The sequence below is a fragment of the Vanessa atalanta genome, chromosome 23 (genome assembly GCF_905147765.1).
Source record: "Vanessa atalanta chromosome 23, ilVanAtal1.2, whole genome shotgun sequence".
In the NCBI taxonomy this organism is placed as follows: domain Eukaryota; kingdom Metazoa; phylum Arthropoda; class Insecta; order Lepidoptera; family Nymphalidae; genus Vanessa; species Vanessa atalanta.
Window position 1 is genome coordinate 2,660,209 of NC_061893.1, and position 15,831 is coordinate 2,676,039.

General features: G+C 33.5%; 1 protein-coding gene across 6 annotated transcripts in view; it reads left to right on the forward strand.

Annotated features, from left to right (window-relative positions):
- Nucleotides 1–14,996, forward strand: part of LOC125072997 (C-terminal-binding protein) — an 80,222-nt gene extending 65,226 nt beyond the window's left edge. For 5 of the 6 annotated variants that reach the window (XM_047683636.1, XM_047683634.1, XM_047683635.1 and 2 more), the window contains 9 exons: nt 3,829–3,956; nt 8,390–8,649; nt 10,064–10,195; nt 10,909–11,108; nt 11,629–11,728; nt 12,093–12,223; nt 12,557–12,806; nt 13,080–13,210; nt 13,522–14,996. In XM_047683636.1, coding sequence (XP_047539592.1) covers nt 3,874–3,956; nt 8,390–8,649; nt 10,064–10,195; nt 10,909–11,108; nt 11,629–11,728; nt 12,093–12,223; nt 12,557–12,806; nt 13,080–13,210; nt 13,522–13,584 — 1,350 coding nt within the window. In that variant the 5' untranslated portion in view covers nt 3,829–3,873 and the 3' untranslated portion in view covers nt 13,585–14,996. The remainder of the gene's footprint in view (nt 1–3,828; nt 3,957–8,389; nt 8,650–10,063; nt 10,196–10,908; nt 11,109–11,628; nt 11,729–12,092; nt 12,224–12,556; nt 12,807–13,079; nt 13,211–13,521) is intronic. The other variant, XM_047683639.1, reaches the window with a different exon arrangement.
- Nucleotides 14,997–15,831: the final 835 nt, after the last annotated feature.

Sequence of the window (15,831 nt, forward strand, 5' to 3'; positions counted from 1 at the left end):
GTCTGAGTTAAGTCACAATTTTAATGATATCAAATAATAAAAATCAAATTTGAATTTGGTATGTTTCGTCGTTTACTCTGTTTTCCTCTTTAAACATCTTAACCGATATAATATGTGAAAGTTGGCAGCCAGTGTGACATGGAAGTAAAGAATGCGTTACGTTTTATAACGATCGATCAATTACTTTGAAGATAAAACCAAGAAAAGTTTTGACATGACATTACAAGTTTGTTTCCGACTGTTCTTTGTACTTCGCTTCTTAATATTTTAGTGTTTACTTTAATCAAAATCAAATAGCTAACTCATTATTTTAATGGAAATCTCTGGTCTGGTAGATATTATTATATTCATATAAAGTAATATACGACAGCCTAAACATAATAGAAGATATATAGGAGAAATTAAATGATTGTTATACCACATACTATGCATGTATTAGGTTTTTTATGTATGGTATTTTTATAGTTTACCTTACTTATTTTATTAAATAAATTAAATAATAACTTGGATTAATAATTTCACTTAGACTTTATCGTAATTTGTATTGGAAGCGTCGGTAAGTTGATTACTTCGTAGAATGGGAGACATCATCTACAACTACCGAAGGAGTGGTAGATTAGATTAGTGTTCGTTCAAACGTCATTCTCTAATAAAATTCGTAGAAGCGAATCAATTCGGTAAAAATATTTTTAATTTTACGATTTTTATTATACCTACTGCTTCGGTTTTATGAGGTTTATTTATTTATTAAGCGCAAAGTCTAACGATACAATAATTCCTAAAACCATAGCTATTGGTCGGAGAAGCCAATTTTGTATAGAGAGATTTAAATTAATTTATTACCCGTATTACATATTCAGCCACGTAATTTTTTTAGAAAAAATAAAGATTAAATCTAATAAAATATAATCTTAAGATAAATTTTATTCTAAACTATTAAATACATGCATTTTTTGAGCAAGTATCCGATATAACTCACGAGCCATCTATTGTATCTACCTCGAAGATTATCTCGGATAACTTTACGCAAGTGCCAACAGCAATTGTACAAAGTTTATATCCAACCGGATTAACGATGCGTGAGCTCTTAGAATACGAACAAAATGAACATTTTTTTTATTATATGTAGCAAAATCCATCGGTCGTCTCCATATATATTACAATTTTCATCGCGATCGTTTGACTGGTATGACGTTGATGTGCTGGAGCGCCACCTAGCGGTGAATTACAACAAAGTGAATAGTATTAAAACATCATCCATTTATAAAATATGACAATCCATGCATAAATGTATCAACTTTCACGATGATCGATCAAACGATGTCGATTTATATTAATCTTAAATAAATATACGAATTTTTCAGACATAAATAATTTGATAAATGTAAAAGTTATTTATATATTATTGATGATAACGTAAAATTGAATGAAATTTTTGCTTTTGAATGTCTTCTTTGTGCGTCCTAAGGTCAATTGGAAAGGTTCCAATACTCTGTAAAACAGTTTAGGCGACTACCGTTTGACCCAGTTCATATATTTACATGTCATGAATGACTTGCTGGTGCTTTAAATAGTCGTTGTTGAAAAGAAACGAGAACAAAACTATATTTATTTATTGTAATATAATTATGTCCTCCTGACCGATTTCGACCACAGCGATCATTTTTAACTCGAACTAGTCAACTGTGCAATTGTCCTCACAATGGACAGGACAGGACAGGACAGCACACATAGTCTATTAGGATCTGAATCTGACACAGTTATAACATACTTTTCAACGAGATTTTCTTGATTTAGCATGTCATTATATGTTTTGTTAAATTCTTTGCATTACATATTACGTATATCTTATCTTTAGTTTATCTTTAGTTTTTATTGTTCTTATCTTAAGTTGATTAACAGTGATAACTGCCTAAAAGTTCGTTCACATATGGTATTTCGTAAAAATATAAGTAATATTTATGCATACGAATACTTTAGATTCCCATATCAATAACATACAAAAACTCAATCATGACGAATGTCTTATCATAAGGATAGTTTTCATACCCGGGTTTTGATAAAATTCATCTAGCAGTTTCATGGCAAATGAAATATATAAAACGTGTGATTTTCTCTATACAACATCTATCTATATATGTACAGACAATACAGTTCAGTAGGTAGGTATCTGTTTCTACACTGTTTGTCAATCGATTGTCTCTTTTGCTGGTCGAATTACGAACTGAGCGTACACTTCTAGTGTTTATAGAATTATCACTTGTCCAGCTATTTTATATCGTATAATAAATACACTTTCATATTACAATAATTGTTAATAAGTAACGTAATTGTTCAATCGTGTCGTGATGACAAAGCTCTCGAACTGTAATTGCTTTCGTTATCATTAAAGCGGTTCTCACAAGGCATTATTATACACGCCCTACTCTTTAATTATCGTCATTGTGAATACAGTTCACTCTGATTTGTTCTCGCATACAAATTAAAAGTGAATTATTGCGATGCATGAAGTACGCGTACGCTACGCTTAGTGCATATTGACTTGGTCTTTTTAATCGTTTTAATTATGTAAATAATTCACACTGATTAATATGTAGGTTAACTATTTGTATTTGAAAATATTTTTATTTTAACTTTTAATAATTATGTTTTCTTCGTATGTTTAGGTCGTTTGAATAATTAATCAATTTTAAACATAAAAACGACAAACCGCTGGTATTTATTATTATACTGTGTATTGTTGACTTCGATGTTCGCTGTGTTACGATTTCATTTATTATATAACGATTGTTGATTTTTGTAATTAATAAATAATTGTAGATATGAGTGTCGTATCAATGGAGTAATTCTGAGCCACTATTCATAGAGGTAGATATATTGAGGTCATGATAATTAGTAAATAGGTATATGCTTTTATTAATTCTAGAAATGTTGATAAATAAGTTCTAATAGAAAACAAAAATTGTGTTAGTTATGATTTAACTATCTAATTCTTTTTAAAATCAATGTTTATTAAGGTTATTATATATATAAAATATAATTATTGTTGCTTTCGTTTCCCACTGGGTCTCCCCTTTTCCCCTTTTAAAAAAACAAATCTCCTATTAACAATTAATAAAACCTTAATGCTTGATGTACATAAATAATATAAATTTAAACTATGCATTTTTTAGAATATCAAATGTTTTATTTTAATCTTACCTCAATACCAATATAAATACTGAACGAGGCCGTTTATACATGAAAAACGTTTTAAAAGATCAATCGTTGAGGATTATACGGTAGTTAAATTAAAAATATAACGACTATCTGTTACATGTCGGCTGCTCTAGACCACGGGTAATGTAATTATTAGATTCTATAAATGAAGTAAATAAGAGAGCAAGACTATTTTTTATTCCACGTCATCAAACGATAAACTTGCTTTGCAAATTTAATTAATTGCTATGTCCATTTTTATTACAATTATTTGTTTTAAGATCCGTTCTTGCAGGATTGAAGAACAAATATAATAATGCACTTATTTTAATATAAGTAAAGTTATGCTTAAATAAACATTAATAAGAAGTTTGATTTGACATTTCTTTTTAAAATTAGAATCGAAACCAGAGTCGTACTACCGCGAATAGCAATGAAGTGTATACAATACAGAACGTATAATATTATTCACGAACTTTCCTCAAATATTAAATCACGTATAATTAATTTAAAAACTCACAAAATACCTAATACTTGAGTTTCATAGCACGTTTTCGTGCCGTAGCGGAAAGATTCCAGTTCTGCAAACTTATCTCGACTGTCACGTAATTAATGGAACTTTGTTCGCAGGTGACGCGCTGCGGAGCGGTAGTTAAAGCGGCTCTGCCGCTTTAAATGGACAAACGCAAGATGCTGCCAAAGAGAGCGCGTATGGATAGCATGCGGGGTCCTATCGCAAATGGACCCCTGCAGTCGAGGTAAGGACACGAATAATACAAATATATAATTATTCTTGTAATTTTCAAATTATGTTTTTTTTAATATGTAGTATCATATTTATATTTTATGTGTGATTTATATTAGACAGATGTTTATCGCTTTTATTTCTTATCATAAATAATATGATTTGAAGTAACCGAAGTACCATGTCGTGCACTCGAAAGGATATCCCCTGGGAACCATTATACCGATACCCACTCGATTTTCTTAAGCTTTAGAGGTTTTTGGTAACCTGGCCTGGCCTATATATCAAATTTAATATTTTAAATTACAAAAATTCCTACCATACCATATCATAACCCCTCTATGTGATGTATTTTAAAAAGCGTTGAAATTACTCAAAAAGTTTTCAAATTCAAACATTGGGAACTTCTGTACAAAATTTCATCCTTAATTTTAACAACCTTGGGTACATTTAAGAAAATGCTCTTTATTACTCATAAAAAGAAGTCTAAACAGAGTTTCATAATTATGACTTTCAAATTTGACGAACTCCCATGCAAACTTTCATCCTATGCTTCACTCTTTCATTTGATTTATTTGCAAAAAAAATACCGATGTTCATATTTCTAACATCTGAAACGACGTATTTCCATACAAACTCGCACCCCCCATTTATATACCAGAACCCTCTTTGGTAATAAATTTTGAAAAATCCTTTTTTATTGCTCATCTAAGTTCCATAAAAAAATCCTGTGCAATATTTCATCCCATTAGGTCCACTGGTCTAGGTCGTGTGTTTTATGACAGTCAGTCATTTTAAGATTTCTGTATACCGAGCAAACTGATAGTATTTGCAAAAGTTCGGGTATTAGTAAGATTGCTGTGATTAAACTTATTTTATAACCAAATGTTTACAAATTGCGAAGACACGATTTATATAGAAATTTAAGAGAGCAATCACCCGCTGCAGTCAACCGCATTGCGTTTAACTGCCCAGAACCGAACACTATTCACGTTCATAATATACATGGCAACTTAAATAAGTTCCACAGTTCTTGAACGAAACTTTAAAACGGTGCCATTCATTACTTAGTCCATTGAACTCTTGATCTTGATAAAAGGACATAGAGTACAAACACGATAAAATCTACCGGATGCATTAACTTGGTCGGAACTCTGCTAACTCGGGAATTAGAGATAAACTTTTGACATTCAGCGTTAGTCTTGCTTTTCGTAAACTTAATGATACAGACGATGTCTAACTCAAATCTATATAGCTTTATTATTTTTATTATTATATATTATTATGACGAAAAAAATTATCATGTGAACAAAATGTTAGCTACATTAAATTGTATTATTTAAGTTTATTTTACGAGTTTATCTCATAACTCGGAAACCTAAATTCAAAAGTCAAGGTTGTGAAAATAAATTATTTTTCATAATCTTTTCATAAATTTTTTCTTTAGGCAAATTATGACTGATAAGTTTTTTCCGAAACTCCGTTATTATAATTTTATCAAACATTTCGCAAAATTTTAAAAATGTAATATACCTATATTAGTATTTCTGAAATTGTATTTCAACACAATTTGTTTTGTTAGTTAGTATTAGTAAGTTAGTCAATTTATTTAATAGCGAGAAGACCGGATATTGCCTTTTATTAATTTCCTAAAGCCGTACTTAGAACAATATTATCTTAGCTGAAATCTGGATAAATTGTACTTAAGTACAATCCGGTCATAACTTGTTTTCCATGATAAAAATTATAACACTTTTTTAATAAATTTGTTAGATTAAGTGACGATAATTCCCCGTCTTTAAAGTTTGTAAAATGAGTAAAGAACTCAAAACATTAGGGAAAACATATTCGCGATAACTTCGTCACAACAATTGCTCTAAGGATTGTATTTTTGGTCTTGTTTAATTTATTTTTATTTGACTTAAGTTATTCAAATTCGCCTTAGATGAGAAAATCCTTAAACGGAATTAACACATCGTGATACCATTTTATGAAAACTCAATATAAAAAATTATTGAAATGTTAACTTATTTGCTATTAACGAATCAGTGCTCAGGAAACTAATTTTCATTAAACTCTTATAATAATTCTCGATCAAATCTATAGTTTCATGTCAAACGGTCTTTCTATACGCGAAGTATAAGTCGCTTTTCGGTAAAATTTTGTACCGACTAATCACATTAAAATAATGCTTCCTGAAATATTTTTTATTAATTGTTGCGTGTGTTACTTTGGTCGGCTGCGTGTTGTAATGATTATATTAATCCTTTCTAATGAGGTCCGAATGAACTCTAGTCATGCAATACGTCTCTTGAAGTTAGCTGTAGCTATGGAGCACTTAATGTGTAATTTTATTGCACTAAAGGGCAATAAATCGTGATATAACATTTTTGAATTCTAGTCTAGCGGCTTGAAATTTGGGTTTTGTGGAATTAAAAAGTATTTATAAGTAGCTATTTTACCGGATATTTTTTAATGTTCTCAAAAAAATTGCGAGCCCTGATTTTCATTATTGTAACCCAATATATATTTTTTTAATTACATTTAAATTTTGATATTATTTTAATTTGATATTGATATACATATATATTTATGTATTTTTACTTTCTCTTTAGAATGTGGAATGGTATTAAAGCATAGATGCTAAATATGCCCGCGATACAATCTTGCAATAGAATATTTTACTAACCCAAGCATGTACTAGAATTTTTAAACTTCTTTAAAAAATATTCTAGTGATTGCTGGATTACTTAAATTTGTATGTTTTTATAATAAAAAACTACATCGTTACTTTCATCTCGCCTTGACCTATCTAACGTTTCTATGACTGCCTGCATTGCAGCTCTGCTATAAACTCTTTAGAGAAATTCTTTAGTTTATAGCAATAAATTTCTAAACATTAAACGCACTCGGCCTCATGCTATATGTTATACTATTCGAAACATAAAATCGTAAAAGAAATATTATCAAGAATTTAACACATTGCACTAATATGTTGTACAGACTTTTAAAACTTTTGTTTGTAAAGTTTCTCTGACTGGACAACCTGTTAGTATAGTATAGGGTCTGTCGCATTCCACTAATTGCCTTTGGGAGAACGTCCATCGCTCAGCGAGCCTACAAAGCCTCGTCCATCGGGTACAGTCAACTTATTCTTTTTCCGCTCTAATCCTATTTGTTTTCCATCAAAACTTGCCCAAAGGGTTCGCCTCCATTGCTACCCCATCTCTTTGTTTGCCCCCAAATCTGTTATCGTCTGCCCGGGTAAAGTTTCGTCGAAATTCCGTAACTTCCACCCTCGGAATTACTTTCTCGTTTCGCCCGCTGAAAGTTTTCGTCGGCAATAATAATAATTCTGCCTCGCTATGACGAAAGTTTAATTTATTAGTTTAATCGTACTGGCACGGCCTTAATTATTCCGGAGTCGTGGAAGGGTCCCTTCAATCGGTTTAATCTAGTTGGGATGTTAGAATTCGTGTCCCGAGTAGCCGATATTTGATTTTAAATCCAATTTGTCCATCGATTCGTTTCGGTCGTTGACATTTGTGGGTTTTTGGTTAAATATTACCTTACCTCTTTAATATACGCCGGGCTTCAATATACTAAAATTCTGACACAAATTGATTGATTCATATGGGAAATTAATTCAGGTCCCTATAGTACGTGCAGTAAATATAATTATTTCATTTTAATAGAATATATGTTTGACGTCTTATATTTATTAAAAAAAATTACATATATAGTAACGACTTACATCCTAAATTTGAAGAAAATATATCACAAAAATAAATAACTGTTTATAAATAAGAGAAATAATAGCAGTTTCAGGTACTGTATACGTACCGAAGCGAAAGACCTTCTCTAATGAAACAGACTAAAATATTTTATATACAAATGATTCATTTCGAATGTATAAAGTTATATTAGGACGGTTCCACACTTAGTAATAGTTCTTACGGAATTTCTAACATGGTAACCACAGCTACGTTCAGTAATTCCCAGGCAGAATGTCCAACAATTACTCGACAGCGAAACAATTACACTTGATTAATTTGCAGTGGGAATCGCTTATTCGGTGAAGCGTGTCGCATTAAGTATTCTTTATATACCTAGAGTTTTAGACTGATGCAAATATTTATAATTTTTTTTAAATTGCTTACTGAAATTGAAGTTTTTATCTCTAAATTTATGTATGAAATTTTTGAACGCTACAGCTAAATTTTATAACAATATTATTGTCTAGAATTATACCTTTTTTTTTGAGTATTACGTCAATAAATAAACGATTTCTGTACACTAATTAATAGAATTATTAAATTATTTATAGTCAAAATTATTGGAGCAAATATAAAACATATATTTTAGTTGGTATTTAAGCCATAGTGATATATTATTGTCCTGTTTGTGTTTTATTTTGTTATTAATTTATCGTTTCGTTAATTCCAGGCCCCTAGTGGCATTACTCGACGGTCGAGACTGCACCGTTGAGATGCCAATACTGAAGGACGTGGCGACGGTAGCGTTCTGCGACGCGCAGTCCACTTCCGAGATTCACGAGAAAGTCCTTAACGAGGCCGTTGGCGCGCTCATGTGGCACACCATTATCCTTACCAAGGAGGATCTAGAGAAGTTCAAGGCACTTCGGATCATCGTACGCATAGGTTCCGGAGTCGACAATATAGACGTTAAAGCGGCCGGCGAACTAGGTAACTATAACTTATTATATAACCCACGCTTATTATCTGCGGAATTCCAGAAATAATCCACTAAGACGATAAAAAACAATAATCGTAGCAAATATATATATATATATAAAACGAATAAAAAATACACATTTGCTTGTAAAGGAATCAGGTGTTTGAGGAAATAGTTTTATTTTAAAGTGTACATGTGAATATAGTATATTGCAAAGAGTTAATAAATAAATAAATAAATAGGCAAGCTGCCAACAGATTTAATTGTTCTCAGAACAATGTCGAAAAGGAAGTTCTGATAATTTTTATATATGTCATATATTACTTTTTGATTATTCTGTGTAAATAGTATTTCAAATTCGGCCGAAAGTTCGGTACCCAGAATAATTGAAAGCAGCTTATTAAAAAATAAAATCTTCAACGATAAATCTTAAGTTGATGTTAAAAATTATATGTATTGTATTAAATACTACTAATAATAATTTCTAGCAACTAGCTTCTTAAACGTAATTATATTAAACTGTCCGAGAGGAGGAATTTGAGTTTATTGCCGGTTCGTCTTTGTAATTTACCTTTCGATATAGTAGGCACATGTAAAAAATACTGTAAAATTGCGATTAAGCCAAATCGACTGAAATATTTTTTGACTTTGAACGACATAATATACAATGCATATATATGAGATCGTTTAATAACAACTAAATGGTGATCAATAAAAGTATAGAATTCCAGCATTCTATCAGTATCACATAACCATATATGAATATATAAATAAATAATGTGTATATAAATGAAGCAGAAGTTGTGGATCGTGTTTGAAATGGGTTTTTCTATTATTATCCGCTTATCAAATTTGTTTCATCGAATCATTTATTTTCTTGAATGACAAATGCTATTCTCATAGAATTTTCATGCATAATATAGATCGTTGTGAATTTTTGTATGTTTATTATGCATAAAATACTAACTAACATTCTTTATAATATTTCCCACGGTCACGGTTTGTATTAATATGATTAGCAAAATTATTTAAAACATTGAATTAATTTTAATTTTAATATGTATATCCTCGTGGCACATATATAATATTTCGAGGTTTATAACTAGTATAAGATTATTATTTTTATATTATTTGATCGATGAGAAAGAATTACTATGTACTGAGTTTCTTGCTGGTACTTCTCAATAGAAAAAATACTTTAACGATTGAAATGTGCTCGTAGAGAATCTATTTGAGATTTTTTGAGTTTAAGTCGCGAAGATTTTCTACTGTATTACACTGACATCCAAAATAATATATCGATCGTCAAATAATTCATTACAATTATCCACTTTGAACTTTATTGTTTCCATACAAACTGCTGTTTATGCAATTAATGAATATAGGATATATTTTTATTTCAATGTTGTCGTAATTTGTTTCCAGGGATAGCTGTATGTAATGTTCCGGGCTACGGTGTCGAGGAGGTAGCGGACACGACAATGTGTCTCATATTGAATTTATATCGACGGACGTATTGGCTCGCCAATATGGTACGGGAAGGGAAAAAATTTACAGGTATGTTTAATTGGATCAATTAACAAAATTTTACTTTAAATGTTTAAAAATGTTAAAAGTATTCAAAGCTTGAATCATATTATACGAGATTAATATATATTTTAGTATCTTCGTATAGAATACAATGTATAATAATATATTTATGCTTATTCGTTGGATTTCAAAGAAAAGATTCTTGGGAATATTTTTCATTGCAAGACTTGCTAAATAGTGATTCAAATTGTAATAAAAAGTATTGTTATTTACTTTGTTCTTCTTTAACGGTAGATGAAGCCAGCATTACAAAGAGCACTTGGGATATTACCTTGATGGATACATAGTTTATCATTATGTACTGTGTAGTAGTAATAGTTATTCTATTACAGTATGTTTAAAATTACAATGTGAACAAAATAAAAATAAATAATAAACTAAGTAATAATTCTATTACTTAGTTTTAAATTGTATTCAAGTCCAAACTATTTAAAATAACTTAAATCTGCATATTTTGTTGATACACGACATTAGTAATAATGATTACTGACACTAGTTTTACAGTGGGCGTCTTTAAAAAGCCCGTCTACTTACAACAGTGCTGTTAACAAAACTTAAATATACTTATCGCATCTGTTGAATATAAATATTTTACTATACAGCTAAATATGGTTGACATAATTTCGCCTTAAAGGAGAATCTAGAAAATGAAATTTTAATGATTCATTCCGTCCCGTCAGGTCCAGAGCAGGTCCGCGAGGCGGCGGCGGGATGCGCTCGCATCCGCGGCGACACGCTCGGCATCGTGGGGCTCGGCCGCATCGGTTCAGCCGTCGCGCTGCGAGCCAAGGCCTTCGGCTTCAACGTCATCTTCTACGACCCCTACCTGCCCGACGGCATCGAGAAGTCGCTAGGTCTCACCAGGGTCTACACGCTGCAGGTATTAATGACTAGTACTAATACTATACCCCATTGATGGATGCCATATCTAACCCCATAACCGGTGTAAGATTATTTCCCATCATTCAATAAATAGTTACCATTCTTGTGGTTATTCTAATGCACTTTTCTTTTATCGTCCGATTACCCAAATACCTGCTCATATAATTACCATAGACGGTAACAGTAATACGGTCCATCTCACATCAGTGGTTTTCTGATCGAGAGATCTCACATTCATATCATATCAAATTTGTCTCTGAAATGTAATGTTCTATCTGAAGTACATTTTTTATATTGTTTAGAAAACATGACACACTTTTAATCGGATGTGGATTCATACAATGATGTTAACGCTTCTTGATAGTTTTTATTTGTCAAATAGAATGATGTATGATATTCATGATTTTATATTGATTTTAGAATTGAACGAAAAACTAAATCTAAACATATTTTATTTTTTGTGCTTTAAGTGACCTTCTAAAACAAATAGTTTAAAAATGTTAATTTCATGTTTCCAGGACCTCCTATTCCAGAGTGACTGTGTGTCATTGCACTGCAGCCTAAACGAACACAATCATCACCTCATCAATGAATTCACTATCAAACAGATGCGCCCAGGTTTGTTATGAATACAATATGATACAAACATTGCATAATTTTTTATTAAAAGTATAAACTATACTAAATATGTTTCATGTTAACTAACAAACTGATATGTTTGGCATAATGTTAAAATATAAAATAAATAATACACATACAAATTGATATCAAATAATAGCTAAAATTAATGTGTACATAAAACAACATATCTAGATACAACTGATTACATATAAAACTTGTAAACAGTATTTGCCAGTGTCACTAGTTCTCGACACTGCTTTTACAATCACAAATTAAAAAATACTTTGTTAAGTAACGACTTAGCGCACGCTATCCCTATCGATGTGATACCGGAGCGCGGCGTAACGTGTGTTGTGCGCAGGCGCGTTCCTGGTGAACACGGCGCGCGGCGGGCTGGTGGACGACGAGGGGCTGGCGGCGGCGCTCAAGCAGGGCCGCATCCGCGCCGCCGCGCTCGACGTGCACGAGAACGAGCCCTTCAACGTCTTCCAGGCGAGTACCTACCACGACGCGCACGCACGCACGCACGCACGCTCGCTTTATACTCTTAAATTACATACGAGTACAATGGAAGGATATCTATCAATATAAGTCATATAAAGTAAACATACTTTCTACCCGCCGCGATGTTGCCGTTGACCTTGCCAGTGGATTCATTGATATTTAACTGATGAAATGTAACTAGTACTCGTTTAATAAATTGTAAACGCCATCGGTAAAATTATGCACAGGGGCATATAGAATTAAAACCGATAAGACAACAGATCGGCGGGTTCCCAAATCGAAGTACGAGCTGCATTAAAAATAAAATATTAAACGTTCCAGCAGGGCCCACTGAAGGACGCGCCCAACGTGCTGTGCACGCCGCACGCCGCCTTCTACTCGGACGCGTCGGCGCAGGAGCTGCGCGAGATGGCGGCGTCGGAGATCCGGCGCGCCATCGTGGGCCGCATCCCCGACTGCCTGCGCAACTGCGTCAACAAGGACTACTTCCTGGCCGGCGCCGCGCCCGTGCTGGCGCCGCCCGCGCCGCCCATCCCCGCGCCGCAGCCGCCGCCCGCCACCTACAGCGAAGGTGCTTACGGCAGCTCCAACTCGATTCTGTATACTTTGTTACCCACGGCTAATCTTGTTATTTCATAATATTAAAAAAATACTACATTGTTTCTAAAAAAATCCAAATGTATATGTAAGCAATTTGTATGTCATACAACTAACGAAAATCGAAGAAAGCTCTTCAGAAGTTGTATTTTTTAAAATGATGAGTAAAATACACCCAAGACTGTCTCGGAGCTGAAAGAGGTTTTGCACGTTTAGAAGTTGGTTTAATGTCGTGTGCTGCCCGCAGGCATGAACGGCGGGTACTACGGCGGCGGGGGCGCGCAGGCGGCGCACTCCACCACGGCCGTGCACGAGGCGCCCGCGCTGCCGCCGCAGCCCGCGCCGCAGCCGCCGCCGCCGCAGCCGCCCATCACGCTCGTACGTACTCCGTCGCTATCGCTATTAGCCATCGCACACTGCCGTCCGGAGGGCCGGTAGAATATTGTGTTCCGGTGTGGACAAAGAGTGAGCCAGGTCGAATTGACAGCGAGAACAATGAAATAAATGATTTATAACGGTGCCAATGGTTCTGGGCTAAAGGGATCAGCTCCTGATGTGGCTAATTTGCTAATCTGTCTTTCTGTCACAAATCAGAAAAAAACACCAAATTTTTTAAGTTTCTCATATGAGTAAATTTAATTTAATCATCAAATAAATGTTGTAAATTTACATAAATTTATTAATTACAGCCGATCAACACTTCGGACCCGGCCAACCACCAGATGAAGCAAGAGAGCTCCGACGTCCACTAGGCGACACGCTACGTTACAGTACCGTACAGCGCCGAGCAACAAACATACAAACAATAGTTTTATTGATTCCATCGCAACTATGTCATAAGTACCTACGTCGTAAGCCAACGAGTGATATATTATGTGGAGCGACGTTTGCATACGCATGCGATTAGATTAGACGAAACCAAACAACTAGAAAGACCGATATTACACGCAGGCGAGAACTGGAGCTACGTTCACATACGTCCTAACACGTCAGTGCTCAAAGACATTGCATTGAAACACGGCAGAGGAGTGAACTACTACGAAATGTAGCTTACAGTGGCGAATGTGATGATATTCGGGTGTTTTGAATATATTTTTTTGCAAAAGAAAAAATCGATCCTGTCCAATGGACGCGATGCTTACGGACTTTATGGTTATAAGTATAGATGTGAATGAAGATAAATAATGTATAAGTGAAGCGTGTTGGTGCAAACGTCGTGTATTGAGCGAATAGTTGATTCTGTGTTTGTATTTGGTAAGTTGGGACAGCTATATTATATACTGTTATGTGAAATGCGTGCAACAATCGCAGGACGATGTATGTATGAGGTGTAGGAGGGGACGATGTATCGAACGATGTTTTTTGTACATTTTTTTCCATGGACGAATGTTATCTTTGTTGACATTATGTGAAACTCTTGGATCGATTCAATGAAATTGTAATGTACAGACCGTAAAAATGTTAGAAATTTGGATGTCAGACTGTAAAGTATAGATTTGTGAAAGGATTTTATGATAAGTCAACGCAGACCAAGGAACGGAAACGAACGGCGTCGTCGCTCTACTTGAACAAATAAATAAAACGAATATCACGATACGACGAACAAGGATGTGCTACTGTTTAGTAACTTAGTAAATTGTGTTATTGAGACGTGCAGTCATATATAAATGTGATTCGCTAAAACAATAAGTCTGATAATTATAATAATAATGAATTCGATGGATCGCCCCCTCCGTGTGTTCAGCATTTGTTCGCATTTGTACCGCCCGCTCCGAGAGCCTGCACGTGCATACAAAACTGTTAATTTTTAAGTATCAACAATGGATTGTAGAATTCTATCATCACACTAATTAACGAGTAAACAGGAGGACTTGTGTTTTTTTTATTAATTTGAAATGTACAAAATCACGCTTTCATTTGATTATATATTTTTTTTTCTTTTCTAAATAGAATTAAGTAAAGGATTTGTACATGAAACGGAACACCAATAAATTAGACCGAAACTCAATAGCGGGCCGCACCCGATTAAATCTGACGATCGTGAGAATTGGTATTTAAAATTAGTATTTACTTACAGTTTAGTTTAATGACAAAAAAACAATGTGTATATTTTATGAGAAAGTGAAAAAGTTCTTAAATAAAACTATTGTTTTCGGATTAATGACTCTGGCGTTTTATTTATTTATAACCTCAAATATATGGCAACACTAAAATTCGTATAAAATACATATAAAAAGTTAAAGAACATGATTTTAATAAAATAACTAACAATTTTTATTTTGAATAAAACCAACTATGTCTGTTTTCAAGATAGTCCTTGTTTTGCCTCCCAAATCAAGTGTTGTAGTGCGGGACTAGAGGGGCATATCAATTGGCTTATGTCATTAATAGTCATGGACCAAGAAAATAATGAAGGATTTTGAACCCTGAACATTGTACCCATAACCTTATTATTAGACTTGAAGACCGTTATAGCGGCTCTTAACCTGGGACAATGTGAACTTACATTACTTGTTTGGACACGGCCGAAGTAAGGGACCTATTTATTTGCTTCATTTGATCCAATATGGTAAATGAAAATTAATGTTTTCGTCAACCGGTTCATACGCTACAATAAAGCAAATATTAGTCTTGAACGCCCACCGGGGGCCGCTCACTAACATTACATTTATTAATTTTATAATTTTGTGAAACAACAAATATTTTAGGCATATTTTTTGAGTTACGTATGGCTACCGTATTCCAATTCCGAAGGAGTATGAAACAAACGTCAATTTATATAACAACTTCGCCAACTCCATAAAGAATATAAACAATTCAATATCACAACCAATGATACCTCGCGTCGACTCCTCTTGTGGTTGGAATAGGCGCAGTTCAAATGTAGATTGTCTGTATTTGTTGTTAACGGTTGGATTACTGAATTTAACTTTTGTAAGTAACCAATATTGGTTGTGCTCAATATAAATATTAATTCTTATTTATAATATTAAACTCCA